General features: G+C 38.1%; 3 protein-coding genes across 4 annotated transcripts in view; 1 reads left to right on the plus strand and 2 right to left on the minus strand.

The window, feature by feature from the left end:
* Window positions 1-2,740: 2,740 nt before the first annotated feature.
* Window positions 2,741-15,136, minus strand: LOC135468537 (glucose-6-phosphate exchanger SLC37A4-like). The gene is made up of 9 exons (XM_064746841.1): window positions 14,946-15,136; window positions 14,406-14,543; window positions 13,260-13,354; window positions 11,998-12,133; window positions 11,196-11,465; window positions 5,109-5,191; window positions 4,686-4,802; window positions 4,260-4,398; window positions 2,741-3,984 (listed from the first exon to the last, which is right to left on the minus strand). Exons 1-9 carry the CDS (start codon window positions 15,091-15,093, stop codon window positions 3,824-3,826), a joined length of 1,287 nt encoding a protein of 428 aa, XP_064602911.1. The 5' UTR covers window positions 15,094-15,136; the 3' UTR covers window positions 2,741-3,823.
* A 126-nt stretch (window positions 15,137-15,262) lies between these two features.
* LOC135468359 (uncharacterized) lies at window positions 15,263-22,753 on the plus strand. Of its 2 annotated transcripts, XM_064746568.1 has the most exons (7): window positions 15,263-15,463; window positions 15,573-16,195; window positions 17,332-17,443; window positions 18,540-18,656; window positions 19,325-19,502; window positions 20,725-20,896; window positions 21,368-22,753. In XM_064746568.1, exons 2-7 carry the CDS (start codon window positions 15,580-15,582, stop codon window positions 21,490-21,492), a joined length of 1,320 nt encoding a protein of 439 aa, XP_064602638.1. In that variant the 5' UTR covers window positions 15,263-15,463; window positions 15,573-15,579; the 3' UTR covers window positions 21,493-22,753. The 2 variants fall into 2 exon arrangements, with proteins under 2 accessions (XP_064602638.1, XP_064602636.1); XM_064746566.1 differs by having other exon boundaries at window positions 15,263-16,195; window positions 21,368-22,418.
* Window positions 22,754-23,069: 316 nt separating this feature from the next.
* LOC135467386 (doublecortin domain-containing protein 1-like) overlaps window positions 23,070-26,750 on the minus strand; it is a 28,188-nt gene continuing 24,507 nt past the window's right edge. The window contains exons 39-41 of the mRNA XM_064745160.1: window positions 26,210-26,359; window positions 25,589-25,774; window positions 23,070-25,323 (exon numbers count right to left, since the gene is read on the minus strand). Of these exons, the coding sequence (XP_064601230.1) occupies window positions 25,219-25,323; window positions 25,589-25,774; window positions 26,210-26,359 (441 nt within the window). The 3' untranslated portion in view covers window positions 23,070-25,218. The remainder of the gene's footprint in view (window positions 25,324-25,588; window positions 25,775-26,209; window positions 26,360-26,750) is intronic.

Genomic DNA, 26,750 nt, shown 5'->3' on the forward strand with positions numbered 1-26,750 from the left:
CCGTGTTCCCTGTGGTAACGCCGTTCTGGTCGATCTGCTAGGTAAATGTTTTTCGTGTCTATCTCCTCTTGCAGCTTGTTCATTGCCCGTGCTCCCTGTGGTAATGCCGTTCTTGTCGATCTGCTAGGTAAACGTGTTTCGTGTCTATCTCCTATTGCAGCTTGTTCATTGCCCGTGCTCCCTGTGGTAATGCCGTTCTTGTCGATCTGCTAGGTAAACGTTTTTCGTGTCTATCTCCTCTTGCAGCTTGTTCATTGCCCGTGCTCCCTGTGGTAACGCCGTTCTTGTCGATCTGCTAGGTTAACGTTTTTCGTGTCTATCTCCTCTTGCAGCTTGTTCATTGCCCGTGCTCCCTGTGGTAATGCCGTTCTTGTCGATCTGCTAGGTAAACGTTTTTCGTGTCTATCTCCTCTTGCAGCTTGTTCATTGCCCGTGCTCCCTGTTGTAATGCCGTTCTTGTCGATCTGCTAGGTAAATGTTTTTCGTGTCTACCTCCTCTTGCAGCTTGTTCATTGCCCGTGCTCCCTATGGTAATGCCGTTCTTGTCGATCTGCTAGGTAAGCGTTTTTCGTGTCTATCTCCTCTTGCAGCTTGTTCATTGCCCGTGCTCCCTGTGGTAATGCCGTTCTTGTCGATCTGCTAGGTAAACGTGTTTCGTGTCTATCTCCTCTTGCAGCTTGTTCATTGCCCGTGCTCCCTGTGGTAATGCCGTTTTTGTCGATCTGCTAGGTAAATGTTTTCCGTGTATATCTCCTCTTGCAGCTTGTTCATTGCCCGTGTTCCCTGTGGTAATGCCGTCCTTGTCGATATGCTAGGTAAATGTTTTTGTGTCTGTCTCCTCTTTCAGCTTGTTCATTGCCCTTGTTCCCTGTGGTAATGCCGTTCTTGTCGATCTCCTAGGATGATGTTTTTTCATGTCTATCTCCTCTAGTAGCTTGTTCATCTTCTCCGATTTCATTATAGCATAATGCTTTTATTGTACACTAGTATTTTACTTTGTAGGTTTTTCTGTATCTTCTCTGTGTTCCCTAGATTAATGCTATCTTGTCTATATAATTTCTCCTGTAGTATGCTTACATCTTAGTCTGTTCCAACGCTAAAACCTTTCTTGGATGTATAACTTCTAGTGTAGTATGCTCATATCTCAGTCTATGTTCCCTACACTTAACACCTTTCTTGTCTGTGTAACTTCTCTTGTAGTATGTTCATCTCCCAATCTGTTCCCTATAGGCTGAAAAGTTGGTTGGCTGTATAACTTCTCTTGTAGTATACTCATCTTTCTGTCTGTTCCCGAGACTAACACCTTTCTTGTCTGTAAAACTTCTCTTGTAGTATGTTCATCTTCCAGTCTGTTCTCGAGGCTAAAACCTTTATTGTGTGTAAAACCCCTCTTGTAGTATGCTCATCTTTCAGTCTGTTCAAGATATAGGCTAAAAAGTTTCTTGGCAGTATAACTTCTCTTGTAGTATGCATGTCTCCCAGTCTGGGTTCCGTATAGGTTGATATCTCGTCCCCATGTTATACGGACGTACTCATTGTGTCTGTTTTCACTATTTTTTTCGCCTACTCTTCTGGATCTTAATCTTCTTTAATTAGTCAATGTCTTTTTTATCTGTCTTTTTGTCTTTCATTGTTTGAAAATAAAATTTGGTTTATACTGTCTACATGTATTTTCCATGGTCTGAACATAGATCTTTATCTCCTCTAGGTTTACCTTTTCAGATATTTCCTCTTCTAGACTTTCTTGTCTGTCCTTCCTGTGCTAAAGGTGGACTTTCTTGCCTGTGTTGTTTTTTCTATGCTAAAGGTAGACTCTCTTGTCTTCTTTGTTTTTACTATGCTAAAAGTAGACTTTCGTGTCTGTCTTCTCTGTCCTAAAAGTAGACTCTCTCGTCTGTCTTCTATGTCTTTTCTATCCTAAAGGTAGACTTCTTGTCTGTCTTCTTTGTTTTTCCTATGCTAAAGGTAGACTTTTGTGTTTTCTTTGTTTTTCCTATGCTAAAGGTAGACTTTCTCGTTTCCTAGGTCTTTCCTACTCGAAAGGTAGACTTTCTTGTCTGTCTTCTAGGTCTTTCCAGTGCTAAAGGTAGACTCTCTTGTCTGTCTTCTTTGTTTTCCTAGGTTCACCGCTTTCTTGTCTATCTCCACGGTATTTTTTTCTTATGTATGTTCATTCTCAGTGTACCCTATGTTGACTTCCTTGTCTATGTTCTAAATTTTCCCTTATTAATAGTTACCTTATTCATTTTCTCCATCTTCCCTTGGTCAATAGCTTTCTTATCTTCTCAGCCTTCCCTGGCTAGATTAATATTATCTTTTGTACCATCCCAGTCTTCCCTAGGTTAACAGCTTTCTTGCTGATTTTCTCTGTTTTCTCTTGGTTAAAAGTAAACTTTCTTGTCTCTTTCCTCTAGTATAATAGTTTTCTTGTTTACCTTAGTTTTTTCATTCTAACAGCCCCCTCGTTGATGTTTTCTATTTTCCCCAGGTTAAAATACTGGAAGGTCGTCGAGCAACCTGCGGATGATGGTGGGTTTCCCTGCGCTCTGTCTGGATCTTCTCTGTCTTCCCTGTGTTGACAGATTTCTTGTCCATCCTCTCTGTCTCCCTAGGTTAATGTATAATTAGTTATTATATTGTTGCTTAATGCCATGCTCACACATTTTTCATTCACACTATGTCAGTTTATAGGTGGAGGAGCTGGTATGCCCAGTGTAAAACACCAACATGTTTTGTCACTTTTAATACATCCATATCGTAAAATATACATCAAATATACACCGGCTTTAACTAAGAAATATCAAAAAGTAAAAATGGATAAATGACTTTAGGTCATGTTCAAATCACTCACCACTCCACCCTCATATTTTCCCTCAAACATCCCCACCCCAAAGCTACCTAAACATTACAATAAGGTCTTGCATCAGATTCCACTGTTACCTGAAACTGTACATAATAAGGCACATTAAATCAGTGCACATAATGAATGGCTTCACACCTCTCCTATAATACCGTGACCATGTGACCATGTATACTACTTCATACAGTGTAGTTTTTATGGTGATGAAGATGTCACATGAAGTAACACATCAGAGCTTGCTACAACAGAAATCATAAATTAATCAAAATGACCTCAGTTTACATAGGATATGATAGGAATCTAGTTCAACCTCAACTCAACACATATACCAATCCTTAAATTCCTATCCCATCTATCATGGCTTCCATTGCAAGCATAACATCTGTACAGAAATACCATGACAACATAATCCCTTCAGCAGAATATGCAAATAGATCAAGCATTTGATTAAAATACTCAGACTGCCATGTATGAATTGTCAATAACCGTTAGTTTTAAAGGCAGATTACCCATGATTTCAATAACATCATTACCATGCTTTAAACACATCATAGATTCAGAATATGCCTTGATGGCATCAGAGGTGAGAATTCATTATTATTTATACATCAAACTTCGATATCACAACTTAATGTACAAACTCTGATATCATCCCATAATGTACAAACTTTGAAATCCCCGCTTGATGTATAAACTTTGATATCATCTCTTAATATACAAACTTCAATATCGCCCCTTCATGTACAAACTTTGATATCACCACTTAATGTACAAACTTTGATATCACCACTTAATGTACAAACTTTGATATCACCACTTAATGCACTATCAAACATTGTACTGAAACAGACATGTTGTACAAACCTTGACATTATCAAGATGTGAATTTAGCACTAGACAGATAACAAAACAAAGTGTCAGATAAACACTGGAATGTGAATTGAAAAGTTGTTCTTCAGCCTCTCACTGGATCTTCTTATCCGTGTCTCCACTGGGTTGATAAACACAGGTAAGACAAAGTAACACCTGTAGAGCAGCCCCCAGGAGTAGTAGTGCAAATGCTCCCTCCCACTGATATAGGCTAGCCACCCAACTTAGTGGCAGGCCCGCTAATATCATACCAACTGAAAACATACCAAGAAGTACATGGAGAACTAAAAAAATACCAAAAAACTGAAAAGTGAAAACATAACAACAACTAAATTAACAACTGAAAACAAAACAAAAAAAAAGAACCTCACTGCCGGGTTTCCATCACCCACAAACATGACCTCCTTATTACATATCTATTTGAAATATTACGGCACTAAAGCAGAGTGAATCAGATAACTTTGTGGCCTGTATTTCCTTTTAGGAGTACCTCAAATAACACACAACTTTGACTTAAAGCTATACTCACCATTAGCTGATGCTGCTACAATGGAGTAAGCTGATCCAGAGACGTGTAGAGGTGCAGACTCCACGGCCATCACCCCATATAGGGCTATGGAGCCATAGAGACTGAAGCCCAGGCAGAAACCCACCCCGCTGATCACCAGCTGCAGGAAGGAGAGGTGAGAACAACATTAGGAAGTCATGTCTTAAACCTAGTACTATATAGTATTTCAGGATCGCTGGTAATTCAAAACACAATGATTTTGTATGACAAATAATACCTAAAATAAAATGTACACGGTTAAAGAAACTTATTATTAAATATTCTGATAGTGGTCAAGATATATTTTCAATGTGGACTGGGAAAATTTGTACTCAGATTAACGTGAAAAAAATTGATGAATATCATAATAAGGAATGAAGTTATGAAATCCACTGAGGTAATTCTCACCTGACTAGTTGTTTCAGTTACCACAGTAACCAAAATAACAAGAGAAATAGTGATAATGACTGAGTTGATCAAAACCACAATAATCCTTCCACTTCCTGTTTGCTGAAGAGACTGAAACTGTCGCAGCAAAAAAAGAGAAAGTATACATTTTAGGACGGTTTTGAAGAAAAGATGTGTTAACTTTTGTTCTATAAATGCAATCTTTTGCTCTTACATACATCTTATATTTGTTACATTTCAAAATGATAATTTGTGTTACTGGTTACTGTTACACTTTGTATTTTAGAGTGGTTAATAACATTTTATTAACACAGTTAAAGAATTAAGATTTAACATTTCTGACTGAAAAGAAAAACAACAAAAAACAACAAAATATTTAAAATGAATTTTGGACAATAACAGATACATTCTGCTGTTACTTACCTTGACAATCTTATCTGACGCATAACCAGCAATTAGAGATCCCACCACACCCCCTATTTCCTGACTACTGGTAAAACTACTACCTATAACAGGGTCAAATAACAAAAGAAAAAAAAGATTAACAAAAAAGATATAACTTTCACTGAACTAATGGGGAATATCCAATCCAAAACAAATCAGTCCAAGAAGTGCACTTGACTTCTTTTTTCTTGTTCTTGCTTGTGTATAGCACATGTAGTTCACATGCACTACAGTATAACAGCAGAGAATAATGGGTTTTTGTACTGTTTTAAATGACTTGTGTAGGTTGGAAATCTTGTGCCATCATGCAAGAAGACGGCCACCAACTGAAGTCAGGGTTTCAGTCAACTCCATACCTTTGCTAATATTCTGATGTCTTAAAGTGTATTTCAGGCTTGAAAAGTAGACTGTATGACTATTTAAGACATGAGGATCCCTTCTGTACATCAAGACTGCTGAAATTCAACTTCAGCTTGCTGTACGTGGGAAGGCCTGCCAGCAACCTGTGGATGGTCATGGGTTTTCCCCAGGCTCTGCCCGGTTTCCTCCCACCATGATACTGGCCACCGTTGTATAAGTGAAATATTCTTGAGTACAGCATAAAACACCAATCAAATAAATATAAAAGTACAACTTGTCTGGCCCAACCTAGCTGAATTTCAAGATGGCTGACACAACAGAGGCAGCTATGACCTCTGACCTGGACTTGCAAAACACCCTTTCAGGATTTCTCCCAGAAGACCTACTGAAGTGCACAAAACATCATGAGTGGACTGAGAAATCTGTTAACTCTGAGCAAAGATTCACAACTAGAGTGAAAATACAATTGGAAACCACGTGGATCAGCACGTAGAGTACCCTTGCAGAAAGAGCAATAAGGCAGCAGTGTGGAAAACAATGTAGAGATTAGAGCTTCAACTCCCCGAACAGGTAAAACTCACCAGGACTTGGCTATCACATCTGAGAAAGAATGGACTCTTCACCCCTTTTACTAGAGAGCTCTACCAGTTTTTCTCACCTACCAGGTGTATCAGACTGCTCATGCAAGATTTGCTTTGATCACCTTAAAAAGGTTAATCAAGAACTGCAGTATGAACTTGCCTTAGATTATCATTGATTGTCAGTCTTACACGAACATCAGGCTGAATCATATTCTGAGCTTCTCAGGTCAAGAAAAATGAAACCAGAAATGACCCCCAGGAATGCAGACAAAGCCAATACCAGCCAAAAGATCATGGTCAGTTACCACACAGTCAACATTCATGTCAACTGACACAAGTACACAGCATGCCAACAACCCTGGAAATGACTGTGGCTTCAGTGTTGTAATCAACAAGTCAGCTAATAATGCTGCTTCACCCACAGATGATCATGAAGATGTACTTGAACATCCTGTCCCTGTACTGTTGTGTGTAACACAATACCTCCACTAATTGGAGGGTTTTCATCACCTAATGAAGATGGAAATAACAAGAAATCCACTCTGATAATAAATTGGTTCTTCAATTCTCCAGGGCATTAAACCCAGAGGACTTAACAGACAAGATTGTGCACGTGCAGGAGAACATGCGTACGGGACTTCATCAACCTGCTAATGAATGAACCAGGTATGCTTCCAAACACAGACAGAGTCATTATGCAGGATGCAACAAATGATATCAGTCGGCCATAGGAGGTGTCTATAAATGATTATGCAAATTTGATTTTGATACAATCAGCTTCAGAGGCCCACTGATTAGAATTATAATATTTGAACTCACCCCGAGGATCAACCCGGGTGTCAAGGCAACCCGCTTATACCTGTTGAATGAAGAACTTAAGGATCTGGCCATTTCTGGAACATGTCATCTTCTATCTTCAGACTGGACATGTAAATCGAGACATGCTTTGTGGTGAGGGTCTTCACCTAAGTGCCAAAGCGACGAGTCAACACTATCCATAGAATACTGAAAGTCAAGGAATCCTGCCACCCTGACTACAGTGATAAATCTGATGTGAACTACTGCAAAGTTCGTGGAGAGGCAAGTCACTCAGAAAATAAATGCAGCCATGGACAACCAGTGCTGTGCTGGAGGTGTCAGTGCTATGGACACAAGATGAAATTCTATGAATTCTACTAGGACAGTGCCGAGGCAGAGAACACCACAAAATACAAAGGACTACCCGCCTCCTCAACCACATACACTCACAGTGCTAACCAACTCTATTTCAAATATTCTTGTAATGTCTTCAAATGTTAGGTTATTCTCATGTTCTGCCCAAGGCTTTAATAATGCAGTAGTACTTTGCTAAAGTTATTCTGATCTATTACTCCCATCATGTCTGTCATATTTATACTAATCAAGTTACTTGAAGGTGAATATTTTCCATTATTTTAACCTTCTATCATTTACTGAGGACAGCTTTACCTCTGATCAGACATTTCTCTTGCCACAAAGCTAATGTCAGCACAATGTTCCCCTTAAGCCCGACAAGAAATCTCCTATTTGTTCTCCAATTCCTGGCCTATCCTTAAATCTACCAACCAACGGAATTCATCTCGCCCACCTCAATGTCCAAACTCGGTGAAATTAAAATTTTGCTATCTAAATCAAAAAGAGAAATAGAAATAATAGGATTCGCTAAGACTTTTCTTAAAGGAGACATTTTTGATGCTGAAATTAGCACCAATGGATATAACTGTGAACGTAAAGATAGGAACAATAAAGAGGGTGGTGGAATAACAGCATATGTATCAGACTGCCTGCCTTATAACCGTCGATATGATCTTGAAAACAGTAATTTAGAAGTACTATGGCTTGAAATCAAGCCAGCAAAGTGAAAGCCATTCTTGGCTATGTACATAGACCTCCAAACTCTCTTTCAATATGGATGCAAGAATTTAAAAAAATCTTAGAAAACATACATTTTCAACAACTAAAAAAAAAATGGTTCTCCTGGGTGATTTTAACATAGACTTGAGTAAAAACACTCCTAATGATAGGTGGAGTAGTATGACAGGCTCTTTAAACCTGATTCAACTCTGGTCTCACACTCGAATCACTTCATCCCCTTCAACTCTCATCATATGTATGTGACCTCAACTTAGAAAGTTGTACCTGTTCAAATCCCTGTTCTAGCCCTACATGATCATTTTCCGGTCTGTGTCATTCTCAAATCAAAGATTTACTACAGTAAGAAGCATAAACGTTTTACAATTCAGTACAGGGCATGGTTTTCAACGAAAATCTTTTCCACCATGACCTAATGGATGTGCCATGGAAAACTATAGATCACATAATAAATCCCGAAGAGGCTGTGAATGAATGGTCAAACCTAGTCCAATATGTTCAAAATAAACATGGCCCCTTGAAAACAAGATGAGTCAAGTACCTTTCAAAACCATCATGGGTTACACAAGATATTCTAAATTCAATGCATCAACAATATATGTACAAACGAAAGGAAGATGAGGCAAATAATAAACACTGGAAAAATAAAGTGAATAAAATTGCTTGTGCAAAGAAGCAGCAATTTGCAAATGACTTGAAAGAAAATGCATCTTCTCCAACAGAATCTTGGAAATGTTGAGAAGATGTAATTCTAAGCAAAACAGTCTACAGCCTGATGCTATCACTGATGAGGATGGCAATGTAATAAATGATCCAGATTAAATTAGCCATATTTTTAATACCTTTTTCTCAAATGTAGCCCAACATTTGATGGATATTAATAATATAAACAAGGACAATTTTGTCCAGAGTCTTGAAAAACTCAGGGAACAAGTCGAGGGAAAAGTTCCTCATGAAAACTTTTACTCGATAACAAATATCTTGTATGTTTCTGTATTGCAATACCCTTTAAACCTTGATAAAACTAAGGCCAATGGTCCAGACAATGTCGATGCTAGATTTCTTTCATCAGCAGCCCCAATTATTGCAAAATCTTTGACCATGCTAATGAACAAATACTGCATCTTCTGACCAATTCTTTTCCAGATAGGTGGAAAATTGCTAAAATTATCCCTCTTCACAAAGGCAATACAAAGGATAAAGTTGAAACTATTGTCCAATATCTTCTACCCGTTGTTTCAAAATTCACTGAATGACATGTACATAACAGTTTATACGAGTATCTCTCAAATTTTAAATTATTGTATGAAAATCAATCTGGTTTCCTCTCCATACACTCTTGTGAAACTGCATTGCTGAAAATGGTTGAACACTGGCATAATTCAGTAAATAATGGGGAAGTTATGGAGCCGTACTTATAGACTTCAAGAAAGCATACAATACTGTAAATCATGATATATTACTTGAAAAACTTAAAGTATTCAAATTTCACTCAAGTGCTCTTACCTTTTTCCTATCCTATCGATCTAACAGACAACAGAAAGTTGCTGCTGGAAGAGAAATGTCTGAGCAATGGATATTAAGGCCGGAGTCATTGAGCCCCATATAAATAGCGGTCATGGACTGCATTAAAGACTGGTGCGACAAAAACCTCATGTTCATTAATTCCTAAAAATCTAAATACATGATACTTTGCTCCAAGCAAAGGCTGCAGTTAATCAAACATGTTCCTTTCTCTTGTTATATACTTATATACTTACTTACTTATACTTGTTATACTTGATGGAAGTAAACTCGACCGAGTCAGTAATGCTAAACTAATTAGTATTTATAGTGATCAACATCTTTCCTGGAACACACAAATCAAAAATGTGTGTAAAAAGTTTCTAAATTGCTAGGGATTCTTCTAATACTTAACTGTGGTGATATTTTCTATAAGTCTTATGTCCTTCCTCACTTTAATTATTGCTGTGCAGTATGGGCAAACTATTCAATTAAACATAGAAAAAGGATAGTCAAGTTACAGAAAAGAGCTCCTTGTTTAGTTCTACAAGAAAGCATAAACACATCTGGAAGACTAAAAGACTAAAATGGATGCATTTTAATAAAAGGGTAAAGTACAAAATTCTTTGGATCATCTATAAAGCAGTGCATAATCTCTGTCCAAACTATATTAAACAGCTTTTCCTTCCAAACAAATAGCTGCACAATATTGTTCTCAGATCAACACAACATAATATCTATCTCCCTAAAGCAAGGACAAATTACCTGCCAGAAAGTTTTAAACATACAGGCATCAAACTATGGAAATGCCTCCCTATCCACATAAAAGAAGCCCCTTCTCTATCAAGTTTTCAATTATGCTACTTAAAATCACAGTTATAGTCAGATAACAAATGAAATCTACGTACATGTATGAATGTGTTTCACTGTATCAACCATCTGGATAAAATCCCGTCTCTTAACTTTTCTTGTTCAGAATCTACATACTATATATTAAAACACAAAATCCAATTTTTTGTTTGTTTTCTCCTTTTATACTCAGATGTATTATTATTATAGAAAATCTTTTCATAAGGCTATGCCCCTGTAACACTGTTGCACACATGTGCATTACTCAAACGAAACAGGGGATCTCCCACTCACTTGGTTTTTTTCTCTCTACATACGTGTAGGGAGTTCCAGCCAGCAGGGTGAGGGGAGGGGGGGGGAAGGGGGAAGGGGGTCGATAATGGGCCGTCTCACCCTACCTTACTTCTCCTGCTGGTTGGGACAGTTGCAGGGACAGCACTGCTGGTTGCGTTCTTGCTCTTTGTATGTATGAATGTATATAGCTTCTCTTTTCAAACTACATGGTGCTTTATTTTGTTTTATATATACTGATGTATATTTTGATTGCACTCTGAAGTACAGGTTTCCTCTATATTTGTTTTCTCTCTGAAGGCCTTAGGGAAGAACAGTTTCATTATAAATTGACTGAGTTACCTATTATTATATATATTAGATATTATTATTATATAATAATTAAAGAAAGATTCCAGAAAATTTGAACCGTTTGGGATCTCTTATAAATGTTATATATCAGTTTCGCAAATTCTTATAAATACCACATGGCATCATAGCCCAGACAATACCATTTACAAAAAATGTTTTATATCGAAATAAATTTAGAAAAACCCAGGATCAGGGCTATATTAAGACTACAAGCATTCATGTGTGAATAGCTTCTGCTCACCTACTATATGACTATGACCCCGGTCTTGTATTAAGTATAGCTGACCCCAATCCAGTGAGGCCGAGCGAATACATGATGTTAACAGGTATCCTACACAGAGCTTGAGAAAAAAAGGCGTTACTACGTCCAAAAGCGTCACTTTTCCAGATGTCCTATTATTGCCTCTTTTCTTTTCTCTATCATCTTTGATTTGCTCAGGTAGTCCCACATCTGTTGGTTTGTCACAAAGGAGTAGTTGGGAAACAACTGCGAACAGCATGGCCATTATGCCTATAACACAGAGACAAATGGACATAAGACATAACAGTATGAAATAAATGACACCCATTACATATATAATTTACACTAGGATAAATATAAATGTGAAAACTTTTTTTGAAAACATTATTATCAAACAGTCACAAGAGTATGATTGAATGTACAACTGAGACAAGTTACAATTACACAAACATGTTAATGCTCCTGCTGCAGGAAACTCTTTACTTCCATACTTGATCCAAAGACTTCTCTATTAAAACTGATATCTTTCTGATAATCTATTAGCCAATACAGAGGGAGGAACTGCTCCAATTGTTGGTGGGGACATTGGAGTTCGCGCCATCCGAAATTGGTTGAGGACTTGTCTCCCCAGGGGAAAGATTGTCACTAACATGCCAAATGTCCATGGTTTAACTGGGGCACTCTTGTTTCTTTCACCCATAAAACTGACCGCCATTGTTTAAGTGGAATATTCTTGTGTATTGCATTAAACAAAAATCAACTCAACAAACAAATGATTGAACACCCAGAGAACTATTCATACCTGGTACTTGCATGCCTGTTCTCCAGCCATACTGCCTGGCAAGGTACATGCCCAGCAAAGGCCCCACACTACCAGCTACGTTCATAGAGGTGGACAGGCCACTCCATAGTGTTCCCAGCTGACCAGCAGGATACCACTAAAATACATCAAATGAAAATACAGATGATAACTGAAAAAATTGATCTCATGCAAAAGACCACTAAAAACATTTATTGTTTAGGCTTAGGCTGATTGAAAGGCCACCACCCATACAAACTATACACAATATCTGCTTCATTTGAACTCATACACATTTTTAAATATTTTTTTGTCACAGTAAATTATTAGATGTACAAGTCACATGAACAAATGTGGCTTTAACAGGGCAGGTGTAGGTCAGAGATCCAGACTGGCTGTGGAGGAGTGTACAATATGTACATTCAAAACTGGTAGGCCAGCTATGAAGAGCATTTTTAAAATCACTTCAAAGAGTATGTAAAACATAAAGGACATCATATGAAAAAAGTTACCCAAGGTCATTAGTAGATGTCGCAAGTATATAAGGTATGCAAAGAACTCGTCTGCAGATGAAGTGGATACAAAGCGGATGAAGGGGGATAATTCTGTAATCATACCTGACTGACTTGGCAACCAGTAAAGCGAGATATGGTAATATGACTTACAGCTGATTTTGTTTGTTTCTTTGATAGTGGTTTACCTCTTAATCCATCAATGATCATCTTTACCACATTAACATGGTGTCTTCTTGTTAAAGGCCATTCCACTGCTGACATATTTAAGAGCTACCTTAATGTAATACAGCGCCAAAAACACCAGACATGTTGCCAAGTCACACTATATGGATACTAGTGCAGACCGGATCAAATCACAGTCTTTGTTCAAAATAGTTTAATGAGCTAAATTTGTTTTATACCTTTTATTTCAATAATTAGAGTTGTTGTAAACTAAAAATGCGTTATACATCTTGCTGGGCAATAACATTGAAATCCATTATATAGTTGAATAAAATTATCCTAAATGACCTCTAATTTCACCCACAAACGTGCATTTTTAAAAGCAAATAAATGTCACAAAATATTCTTTTGGGAGCTGAAACTTACAATTTTTCATTAGATATCATGTTCCAAGCAAACCTCCAAACACCTTCCTAAAATCAACCGAATTCTGAGAATCAGCAAAAGATTGGCCAGTTAGTCATGGATGAGATTTACCCTCATTTTGGGTATGTTTTGTTTCAAACTGAACTTGTCCACAATACTTACTCTCTTCATGAATTTAGCACAGGCAGGCCAACCAGGGCCATTGCTTAGGCCATTGATAAACCAGAGTAAACCAAAAAACCAGACACTGTGACAAACTGAAACGAGCAAAAGCAGGAAAATCTATTTGGAACAGAATCATAATAATACATATACTGAGAACAACAACTTGTTAACAATGATAGTGAACCAGGCAGATACAAAAATAAATAATAGGATTTGCAGAGCATTCATTATCTGTTTTGATACAAAGCTACCATGAAAAAGTAGCCAGCCACTTTGAACAAAGTTTTTCAAAAAGCAGCAGAATGCAGGTAACTAGTTACCGCTCTCTCATGAAACACCTGGATGTGTGCTTTCTTTATCATTCAGATTAATGGGTTGTCCTCCAGTTTAATGGGTTGTCCTCCAGTTTAATTTGTGCTCCATTTTACTGGGTTGTGCAGTTTATTGTGGTGTACTCTGGTTTAATGGGTTGTGCTCCAGTTTAATGAGATGTGCTCTGGTTTAATGGGTTGTGCTCCAGTTTATTGAGTTGTACTCCGGTTTAATGGGTTGTGCTCCAGTTTAATGAATTGTGCTCTGGTTTAATGGGTTGTGCTCCAATTTATTGAGTTGTGCTCTGATTTAATGGGTTGTGCTCCATTTTATTGAGTTGTGCTCCGGTTTAATGGGTTATGTTCCAGTTTAATGAGTTCTGCACTGGTTTAATGTGTTATGCTCCAGTTTAAAGAGTTGTGCTCTGGTTTAATGGGTTGTGCTCCAGTTTCATGGGTTTTGCTCCAGTTTAATGATTTGTGCTCTGGATTAATGGGTTGTGCTCCGGTTTAATGGGTTGTGCTCCAGTTTAAAGACATGGTACTTGGTCTTTTCATGACAAAAGAGTGTTGTTACATTACAGTAAATCACATATAACTTCATGGAATTTTTTACCCACTATAAACATCCCTTACTTTACTGAAGTGTAAGAAGGTGAAAAACATGTGAACATTTTATGTGATTAATAGTAATTCGCACACAATGTCACATTTTATTTTCACCAGCTTTTCACCTTTCTGCACAACAGTCTGCACAGCAGGTTGATAAGTTGGTGAAAAAATGTTAAGGTGATTTACTGAGTGTATTATCAAAGCAGCGTTGTAACCTTACCTGTAAATGTTAGCGTGGATAAACCACAGAGTAGAAGTCCCAGAGAAAACAGCAGTTTAGGGCTGACCCTGTCCACCAGTAAGCCACTCAGGAACTTCCCTAAGGTGTATGCAATTGCTTGACTGCTGGCAATCAGTCCTGTAGTACATGCAAACTTATATAACAGACAGGACACAATCAAATCTGTGAATCACAAGGTATTTTAAGTGCCTGTTACTTACGAGGATACCCACAAATAACTACTTTATATATATGTGAATTATGACAAAAATTAACAATTCACTTCATTAAAAGAAATGGGGGTTGCAATTTAATTTCTTTCTTCATCTACTGGTATACATTTTTTTTTTCAGTTATAATGAGCTGTTAAAAAAACAAATTCGTGTAAGCTAGGTCAGACTTTTACACAAGTTTGAACGTTCTGATGGGTTAAGGCATCTCAGTCTGAGCTGGTTATTGCGCGCAAAAACTATATTTATCTACTGTATATATGATAACTAACAACTGTGACACTGCCAGTAAAGACGTATTCATGCCAACCTAAGTCACTCTTCGCCAGTCCTTCCTCTTCTGATATGACGGCTGTGGTAAAGCTAAATGATTTTCGTGTACAAATGTAAAGAAAGTAGCCGATATATAAACATCCAAATATGACGATTTGTCTTTGAAGATAGACATTTTCCGTCATATTCTTTTGGACGTACACGTAATTTATCAAATCCCTTGCTCAGTTCGTCAACACAGAGCATTGATGTTGAAATGCTCTCCCAGCAGATACTCTTGTTAACACTTCGCCTAACACACGAAATGTCTCTAAGCCTGGAGATTCAAGATGGCGGTGCCCTTGCCGGCATGTGTCGTCTGCTTGAAGCTGCAGTAGTCGAGTGAAAATCAAGCTAAAATGTGCATGGGGCACATTGACGTGAGGCGAAGAGCGTTCAGAGGATCTCTATAGCTATTTATAATTCAGTTTACTTGTCTTTAACGCTCGTAGTTTGTGCTGATTCCCAGTATACGTTGAACTTTATCGACATGTTGGAGCTCAGGCTACTGTAGCCGTAAGATGGTTGATAGCCATGGGTTGATAAACACATCTAATCTTTTGTACTTGTATTTGTTATTAACAACATTTTAACGTTGGCTAGGCGTATGCAATATGTTTTGTAGGTGTCGGATGAATTCTCGCCAAAGTGTGGTGTCGGCTGTAACGAGATGGTGGGAGAGGTCGGACTCCATCGCATCACACCATTCTTCATCGTTTGTTAGAATTCGCACATATCTCAAACTGGCAAGATGTCTCAGTTATTTCAGCAAGACGGTTAAACAAACACAAAAGGGTGTCTCGTTCTGTCAGCTTGGCCAACGTTATACTTCACCAAATCTGTCTAAAACTGTGCAAAGTGCCACACTTCTATCAACAAATTCGAAATCCTCAGAACAAGGCTATTCCCAGTTTGTGGTGAAAAAGGCTGTCAGTAAATTTCTAACAAGACTTGCGAACCATGGGATATTTAAGAAACAGGTGCAACCCATAGATATAGATGACAGTGAATCTGCACTGAAAGCGCGATATGTTTACCTGACGACTTGTACTAACATGTGGGAAGATGTCCCCGTGGGGGTGAAGTTCGATGTGTCTTATGTAGACTCTCACCCAGAGGCCCCGTACAACATCAAAACACCTGTGGTTGTGGGTCTCCATGGAACGCCGGGATCCCACCAGGATCTCCTGCCCATCCTGGAACCTATGGTGGCCCAAGGATGCAGAGTTGTTATTCCCAATTTCCCAGGTATATTATGAATAATTATCATGAAAATGACATAAAGCTTAATTGTACTGAAATATTGTACATTAAAGTAAAGACTTTGTGATCTTGGCATTCACCTTTCAAGACTGCAATCATGGATTCTGGGAAGAGTTGGATTAGCCATGTACATTAGCTTGGTGTGAATTGTATGAATAGTCATTTATCCTAGTCTTTACCAGTATAATGTTGCCATTATGGAAGTCTCTCATGGTTTACTGTAGTGCAGATATAGTTATGGACCCCATCTATGATAGTTACATGAACTTACCAAAGTGCTGATGCTATAGAAGCAGCCCAGGTGTATCTTAAGAGATTATCATGATGGAAGACACCTGTGGCTATACTGTTGTCATGGTTGTATACATGCATGTATGTGTGCATGTACGTATGTATGTACGTATTTATGTGTGTATGTGAAAGTAAGAATCCATTTAAATGCAGTGATGTATAGGATTGTTATTGAAGTAATTATGCAATTAAAATACATGTACTGTGAATAATATGTCAAAGATACAAAACATGTATGTAACGACTAAAATTCTACTTGTATATTATACTGGCACATGTATATGTAGTACTTTTATGTTGATGTTGGTGGAAACTGGTATATATGTTGTTAATGAATATCAGATTGAGTTATGCTTTCTTAATGCTGATAATGAATAATTGTTGAATGTTATGTGTGGCATGTATTTATTTAGAAAGAAAACAGTGACTGTACATTTCCATTGGTTGAGACCACTTCAGTGGCCTAATGGTTAAAAGGTCAGCCTCAAAGTCGACAGACCCGAGATCAAACTCGGTTCAGGTCATACCAAAGACTTTAAAAATGGTACTTGCTGCTGCCTTTCTTGGCGTTCAGCACTGAGAGGAAACAGGACTGGTTGGCCCCGGTGTCAGTATAATGTGATTGGGTGGGTGTCATGTCTGGTGTCTGCGGCATGATACTTCATTGGCGGCAGCACTTGGACGTGGACTCACCCTGCCACATGAAGACACAGTATATGTGTACACAGACCTAATGAATCCGCGTCGTTATACGACTAAAAAATTGTTTAGTATGACGTTAAACACCAAGCATTCATTCGTTCATTCATTCATTCCATTGTTTGTCTCAGGATATGGTTACACACGAGGTATTGGGCCGGGACACGATGACTGCTTCACTCATTCGCCCGAGGAGAAAACACAGTTCCTGGTGGACTTTCTCACGGTCATCGGCATACCCAGGTACAAGCTATACATATAGCTGTAAACATTAGTGAATACTGAGGTACAAGCCATACATGCAGCTGGGAACATTGGTGGATACTCAGGTACAAGCTATACATGTAGCTGTAAACATTGGGGGATACCGAGCTACAAGTTATACATGTAGCTGTAAACATTAACAGATACCCAGGTACAAACTGTACATGTAGTTGTGAACATTAGTGGGTACCCAGACAGAGGCTTACTATAGGTAGCTGTAAACACTGGGAGGTATCCAGAAACAAGCTATACATGTAGCTGTAAGAATTGGAAGAGACCCAGGCACATGTTGTATGTGTAATTGTAAACATTTGGGAATTGACAGGTACAAGCTATACATGTACAGTAACTGTAAACATTGGTGGGTGCCCAGGTATAAATTATACATGTAGCTGTAAACATTGCGGATACCCAGGCACAAGCTATACATGGACAGTAGCTGTAAATATTGGTGGATGCATAGGTACAAGCTATACCTGTAGCTGTAAAAATTGGTGGATACCGAGCTACAAGTTATACATGTAGCTGTAAACATTAAGGGATACCCGTGTACAAGCTATACCTGTAGCTGTAAAAATTGGTGGATGCCGATGTACAAGCTATACATGTAACTATACCCACTGGGGGACACCCAGGTACAAGCTTTACATGTAGCTGTAAATATTGGTGAGTGCGCAGGTGCAACCTATACATGTGGTTGTGAACATTTGGGGATACCCAGGTACAAGCTATACATGTACATGTAGCTGTAAACATTAGTGGATACCAAGGTACAAGATATATATGTAGCTGCAAACATTGGTGGATGCCCAGGTACAAGCTGTACATGTAGCTGTAAACATGGCTTACTATAGGTAGCTGTAAACACTGGGAGGTATCCAGATACAAGCTATACGTGTAGCTGTAAAAAGTGGAAGAGACCCAGGCACAGACTGTACGTGTAATTGTAAACATTGGCGTATAGACAGGTACAAGTTATCAATGTAGCTGTAAACATTGGGGGATGTTCTTGGAATTTTGGAAAGTGAAAACGTCACTGAAGATTAAATATGATTACACTGTTTGGATGCTTTAGGGTGGACCTGTTGGTGGGACACAGTGCTGGATGCTACCCACTAACCCACATGTGTGCAGACCGAAGCGGCATCCAGTCTGCCATGCTGATATGCCCAGCTATCCATACTTCTTACAGGTTAGAGTTATTAAGGGTGTTTTGAATTTAACAAGAATTTACCACAACAAGACAAATAACCAATGTAAGGAATTTACAGCTCCTCCCCTTTGGCCCAAATTTTGACATTTTGCCTCCAACTCACTTCTCAGCAGCACTTCTTGCATCCATGTTTAGCACTTAGAATTATTCTGAAAGTGATGCTGAAATGATTTGTGTCATTAAAAATGCAAGCTTCATAAAACTGTGCAAATTACTTCTCTGCACTGCATAGTTCTCTGAGAATATCTAAAAATATTGGTTACAGAGGCAGATGAAAAGGTTGAAGAATTAGGGAAGCTATAGTCAACTAGAAAAATAGTCAATATCATGTTCTTCTAACTACCTCCTTTATTTTCTGTATATGTTAGCCATCTCTACTGTCATGTAAGTGAAGTAAATTGTTTTAAAAGCAGTAAGAAATTACTATATCAAAATGGCCATGATGCTTAATTTCTTCAAATGGTTCAAAGAATCTTGATTATTTTGCTTGTTTGTTTTTCTGACTTTCATTTGTGTAAACTACATGTAAGTATCAAATTAACACTTCTTCTTTTTGTATCTGGATTGGTATATCACTCTATAAACAGTCAGCACACTGTTAACATGTGGACAAATCTAAAAGAATGAACATTTTTGTTTACATTCAGGGGCATCAGGCCACACAAGGTACTGAAGCTGATCAGTGATTGGTGGGAGGTGCCTATGTGTAGACCTGCTCTTAATGCAGCTGTGTACCTGGCCAGTAGTGGGGGAGAGTATAAAGGCATACCTGTCTCCCATATAATGACTGCCATTAGGACCACCCTCAATGTCAACTTTGAAAATGTAAGTGAGCTTGGTTCTCTGATCTCAAAAGTGAATGGGGAAAAGATGTGTCATTTAAGTGAGAAAAACACTTTTGGTAAACAAACTATTATATTATGAAATCATCTACATATATTTCACCTGAAGTTTAGCATTTTTCCGTTAACACATTTTCTTTGATTCGTCCACCTTATAAGGTCACTTAAGAATTGTGTTTTATTAATTTCTTATTGGAAAAACATTGGGCATCAAAAGTACCAAGGCCTTCATGTGCTTCTGAAAGAGCGTATTAACATTTCAAACTGTAAGTGAAATACAGTGGGTTATTCATGGGCTATCAATATGGCTTTAGCATTCAGTAGTTTTAAAGTAAAGCTTCATCTTAAACTCCATTGTCACCCGAGCGGTGAGGTTAGATGTTCAGATCCAGCTCTCACTTGCCCATGAAATCTGAAGACTTACCAGGAACCTTGCTAGATCTTAATCTTTCCATCCAAAGACATCATTGCCATTATAAAAGTTGTACATTCGTCAGTGTGCCATTAATCGTCTATCAAATGAATTGACAGACTGAATCTGTTGCCTGGGGCCTCAGTAGCTTAGTGGTTAGTGTGCTAATGCACACAGTGAGTGATAGTCCATTACATGCAGGCTTCCTCTCGAGGTGTAAGTGAAAAGGCCTGTCAGCGACCTGGGGATGGTCACGGTTTTCCCGGGGGCAGATTTTCCTCGCACTATAATGCTGGCCGCCATCGTATAATTGAAATATTCTTCAGTGCGGCATAAAACACCAATTAATAAATAAATGAATGTGTTATTTTAGTCTGTTCATTCTTGTCAGATTTTTTTGGAAAAGACAAAATCTTCCCTGGCTCTGTCCGTTTCACTATAATGCTGGCTGCCGTTGTATAAGTCAAATACTCTTCAGTACACATGAAACACCAGTCAAACAAAGAAATGAGTTTGTTCAGTTGTCTGTTGATTTTTGTCATTTTTTTCTTGTAGAAAAATCTTAGCTTGAACAAAATCTTCCTCCGGGCTCTGTTGGTTTCCGTTGTATAACTGAAATATTCTTAAGTAAAAACCATAAAAACCAATCAAATAAATAAATGAATAAAATTTAAAGACAAATCAAAAATCCATTTCAAACTGTACTCGCCAGCATTGAACAGGGTTAACAATATTGGTACGTAACTATATTTTTGTATTTTATAAGTCAATCTGACAGTATTTATATGATTAGGTTATCCATAATGCAATGGCCATGGATCAGAAGAAGTTTCCTGCATGTGTCATGTTTTCTGACAATGACAAAAAAATACAGCTGCATCTGATGAAGGAGTACATAGAACTACTGGGGATCACAGATGAGGAAACAGAGACCTACACAAGTGATGCACCAGATACCTCCAGAGGTAACGTGTACAGCAAGAATGTTCCCTAATGTAAAGACTGGTATAGTAAGAATGTAAAGTGATGTTGACATCTGTGGAGCAAGAATGTACACTAATGTACACACCTGTAGAGCAAGAATGTACACTAATGTACACACCTGTATAGCAAGAATGTACTGATGTACCCTAATGTAAAGACTGATATAGCAAGAATGTACTCTGATGTTCGCACCTGTATAGCAAGAATGCACACTAAATTATACACCTGTATAGCAAGAATGTAGGCCTACACTAATATACTCATGGCTATAGCAGTAGTGTACTGATGTACACGCATTGACAGCAAGAATGCGCACTAATGTGTGCTTATATAGCAAGATTTGAGATATACATCAATGAATGGCGCCAGTGGAGTCCATATTCCAGCATATGGAGAAAACACTAAATCATTTTGAAAGGTTTCATGATGTACATAATGATGTATGGTTTCAGGTGTGCTGGGTTACCCTAAGGCTGTGATGCTGGAAGGAGGGGGACATTATCCACTGAAGAAATACCGCAACATCATTTTATCTGAACAACTCAAACTTCTACACGCCATTAGCAAGGGCAGATAACCACATGTAAACTAGGACAAATGATATGATATCTGATAACAGCTGTAAGAGACAAGCAAATATATAAACTAGTGACTCATACACAGTGTGTATAAACTCTGAGTCTGATTATGGCTATTAAAATGAGTTCATTCACCTCTCACAGTACTTGTTATTTGTGACATAATGCAGAAATTAGTCAGTGCTGTTCACTTGGCTTTCAACAAGTTTACAAGTGGTGGTTAAAAGCCAATTTGTGACTGAGACAAGTAATAGATGTATATATATGTGTGTGTGTGTTTTAGAAATCAGAGTTTGTTTTGATATTAACCAATTTTTGATGTGGCAAGATATTGCATGGTGAATCTCCCTTGCACGTGTAGTTGTTGTCAATAAATGAAGTGATGAGTTATTGCAGACATACTAAACCTTTTGGGGGTAGTTGAGAGTACCTCATACAGGCAGCTGGACCGAGTATACTTCATGTACATCTGATGAATGGTTACAGCAGAAAGCCCAGGTTAAAAAACAATGGTACTTGTGGACTAATTAGTGTTTGGGATAAATGCAGGAATGGGTCAGGTGTGTTGTGTTTGAGAGGAATGCCGCCTTTGGATATCTTGTGTTGACAAAATAAAGGCTCTGCTCCATTCACTACACATACTCTGTGATAACTGCAATAAAAAGCGTCCAGCCATGGGTTTTGAACAAGGCTGCACCGAGTGCAGGCATTGAAATAGAGCATAGGTTGATACGGCACATTGTCTGCCCATAAAGGGACCAATATGTGACAGAAATATGCGGGCATGCTGGTTTACCTGCCACTGGCATGAAACCCAGCAAACCAAGGATCCACTACTAAATGGTGCTAATATCAGCAATTTTTACCAGGGCATGGAATGTACCATAAATGTTATTGTTCTCTGTTGGTGAAGACTGTAAAAGCTTCATCATTGTACAGGTACCGATAACACTTTGTAAGCTAGAAATCCAGTTGGGGACATGTCTATGTCTTGTTAGATTTTTATTTCCCATCCCAGACTACCAATTGGAAGTTTCACCTGAGGATTTAGTTTTGACATGAGACTGGACATATGTATCACAAAGGAAATGCAGTATTGGCATTGTTTCTCAAAATATGAACTCAACGGTCGTTTGATCTGCCCTATGGAAGATCGAAACAAGGCAAGTAGATTGTATATGGGTATAGATGTCATTTAGAAAGTGGATTAGGTAACAGTATTATTGTTAATAGAGACTACACTTTCTGAATATAGCACAAATTATAGTGCTGAAAGAAAGAGACCACTGCAGGTTTCGAACCAGCGACCTCAGGGTCAGACACCAAATCGCCAGCAATACAGGTCACCTGTCTAGACCACTCAACTAAGGGGCGTTCCACAAAAATAGAAGGTAGTTGACTGTTAGAATTTACATCGAACATGCATTACCCCTCTGATGATTAAGTTAAAATTTCAACACCTCTTCACAATGCTCAGCTTTTTTTTTAAACTCGAAGTTGAAATTTAGACAAATTTGTCTTAACATTGATAAGGTTTTTCCAAAGCTGAAAAATAAGCTTTAAGATTGCATTTCAAATAAAATGAATAAAAAGTAAAAGAACCAATTTGACCACAAACATGTACATGTCGCGTGAAAGTTATGTTTATTCAGTCTAGATAATGCTTGTTACATGTTAACCGAGGTGACATTTTAACTGGCTGCCATTACATCCTTGCCATATAAAAGCATGTGAAAACAGTACTTTACCATAAAGCATGAACAGCTTAACAAAGAACCATGAAATAATTGTATCACAAAGTTTTGGATTGCAATGTGCATACCCTGCTGAAAGCAAGCACAATGACCATGTTCAGTTAACAGTCTGGTTGTTGTCCTTGATTACGTCTACAAGCTGACTATTTCTGCTTAAAAGCGACATACACGCATTTTGAACACAGCAGGTGTTTGTTTTCTTCACGTGTCAAACAAGAATAATTTCATCTGTATATTAAATCAGATTGTACCATATGGTTTTAGTTGTGTGTGTACACAACAGTGACATTCCTATAAAAGTGTGCACAATAGTTACATCCCTTCCCTATTAAAGTGTGCACAATGTATTATAGCCCTATGAAAGAGGAAATGGTGTATAACATATACAACTGTGCACAGCATGCTACATGACAGATGCCCCTATAAAAATACACACAAAGCATGAATTTACATGAACCACAAACATATGCACTGTACATCTATTGTCATATCACATATTTTAGTAGTAAGTTCTTTGGGCAAGATACAGGAAAACAGGATCAAAGCATTGAGAGTTACTTCTAACAGTTTCAAGTGCCTCACTAGCTGCGGCAAGTGCGTTATCATGAATCACATTGGTTCATCTCGGTGTTCTGTCATATAACTGTGTCAACTTGTATCCATGGGCACAATTTCAATGAAAAAAAAAACCCTTAAGTTCTTATTATTATACTTTAGACAAAGAATTCATAGATGTATATTTACAACATTTCATAAATATGGAATGCTATCTATAACGACAAATATACAGTTTCACAGCATGTATTAAAGAAATCGAATCTCTTACATGCATATTGAGATTTAAAAATATCTGATGTAAAATGCAGCCTTGTTTCACATCTGACTACAAGAGTCAGTACAAATAGGGAAACACGTGTGTACCTTGACATGTCGCACACTATCACAGACAAACAGATCACAAACAAGAATCAGTGTTGACCATGTACAGGGGACTAGCTATCCAGGTGTAAAATATGGACGGAATCAATCCCCTTCTATTGAGCTAGTCAAATAAAAGTGTAAATAATAAGCAATGTATAATATTTACTTAAATAATGTAAACATATCAATAAACAAACATTTATGATATAAGATATGGAATTAAACAGAAACAAATATTTCATAAGTTAGTAAAAGTATTAAGATAAGTCTTTATTCTGTAAAAATCCATGGAATGATAAAATAAATTCACTATGGTATTTTAGTAGATCTTTGTCAACAATGTGCGCTATAAAATGAATCCTGCTCTTTGCCAAAGCGACATGGTTTTACGTCTTCATACATCTCTGTTTTTGCGTAACGTATGACACAAGGACCATACATTCTTCTCTTACCTGTTATAACCATAAATCCATTGTCCTTCAATTACTGATTCAAGCAAACCATAAATCATGGATGACAAAACAAAGGTACTTGTGTACCATTATGGTCCACTGCACTTGACGAACTTCTGTACTTACAGATTTAATGGTTTAGAAAGACATGAGATCTTCTGGTCTTACCAGAACACACAAACATAATGCACATGTCTCTTAAGGAATGAGTTGCCAAAACAAACCACCTCAACTACATTTTAAACCTACAACAAACCTAGACAAAGCACCTGATAATAGTGTCTATTAACAAGCAGACATGGCAGAAGGCAACAAAATTCCAAAGCAAGGGAACACACCAAAGCTACATCCTTGTGCATGTGTCATGTCAAAACAACTGCCAATATGGCAAGTTGTGGGTTGTCAACATGTGACAGAAGACCATAGATACAAGACCTACTCTAGCTGTATAAAGCACTTCCTCACTCAGGTGATAAAGTATACTAGAGTAGTCGGGTTTAAACAGAACCGAAAGTCTCCCAGAGACAAAAGCAAGACGGCTGCCTTGAGACTGACATTCATAGTGGACACATCCTGTCGGGTCTGAAAACGGACTGCTTTAGGAGACAGGGGTGGCCGTCCTTGGAGGCCTGGCCATCAGGGCAGGGCCTGGGGTCTGGATTGGTCCTTGCAAGGCCAACTCTGGGGGACCAAACGGATCCACCTGCGAGCAAAAAAAAGGTCAGGTTATCTTGCATGTGAAAGTGTAAATCATATTCAAAGATCTATGAAGAAATTCAATATGATTTGCCATTCGGCTGAATCTTCCATAGCTCCACATGTGAAGTTAATTTCACCTAGCAGCATTCTTGTACAAAACAGAACTGGGTTTGGCTGCAATATACAAAGAGGATAGTATCCTCCCCCACCCTCCTCCATTTTTCCTACCCTTCTGTTTCTGGTAAAGCGATGAAGAAGTGGTAACTTACATTGACCTGTGGGTTCTGAGCAGTGTCCACCTTGTAGTCAGTAGCTGAAGGACCATACTGTTTTCTGGCCCTTGACCAGTTGGCCTTGACCTCCACGTCCTGTCTTGTCACAGGAGGCTGTTTGAAGGTACGTCCTGTGGACACGCACAACACCTGGTCCTTCTCAACCTCTTCAAAGGACTTTACCTACAAGACAAACATGCCAAATGTTAGCAACAAAGCTCATCTAATACGTTCAGTTAGGGAGCTGTGTCATTTCTAATCATTAATTGGTATTGTACATATGTTTGTGTAAATGTTTGTAAGTGTACAGTTCAGCTAAATCTTGTTTATGGGGGCCTTGCTGGTGACAGTTTACAGATATCATTAAAAAAAAATAAATAAAAAATAATAATGCTTAATTATTTTCAGTATCTTACTTTATGGCCATAGGCAAAGGAAGTCCGAAATGTAAGCAGTAAAATAACAGCTATGTGAAACAACAAATGGCTTGGAAGCATTTCATTTTTAAAAGCATAGTATCATGCCAAAAAGCATGGTATACTACAAGTTCTTTGTAGTACTCTAAAAGGTCTTCACATATGCAATAAACCAATAATAATTTACAAAATCTTGACTCACTAGTTTCCCTTCCACAGTGAAGAAACACCTGAACTTTTTCCATGGGCTCAGTTTCAGTTTTGCTTGCTCTAGAAGCTGTTCTAGGTCTTCTCCCCTGACAAACACCCCCTTGTCAACGGTCTCACCATTGGGGAACACGAGCACACGTTTCTGGGGGAACAAAATTGAAAAGGTCAGGATTCATGATGCAAGTGTTCAGGCGTGCAATAAACTGGTGTATCAGTCATGTACTGTATTTTTTCAACGCTTCGCATGTTTGTAAAGTTTTATTCTGAAGACATTATTCTGTGTAAACTGATGAAATTACACTTTTTGTGAAGCCTGGAAATTGGCCAATCCAATTTTGTCTCCAAAATGAACTTAAAAATGTGTATAAATTGCACTGAAAATTGCTCTTTCATATGTGAAAAGGTTGGGGAATAAGGGTACGGTGAAATCACACTTTAGAGTAAGATTTGCAGGTAATCAGATAGACATCTGATGTGTCAGCACTATCAATCTGAATTAAATTCACACTCTGAAGCGGGATCACGCATAACAA

This window comes from Liolophura sinensis, chromosome 6 (assembly GCF_032854445.1).
Source record: "Liolophura sinensis isolate JHLJ2023 chromosome 6, CUHK_Ljap_v2, whole genome shotgun sequence".
NCBI lineage: Eukaryota > Metazoa > Mollusca > Polyplacophora > Chitonida > Chitonidae > Liolophura > Liolophura sinensis.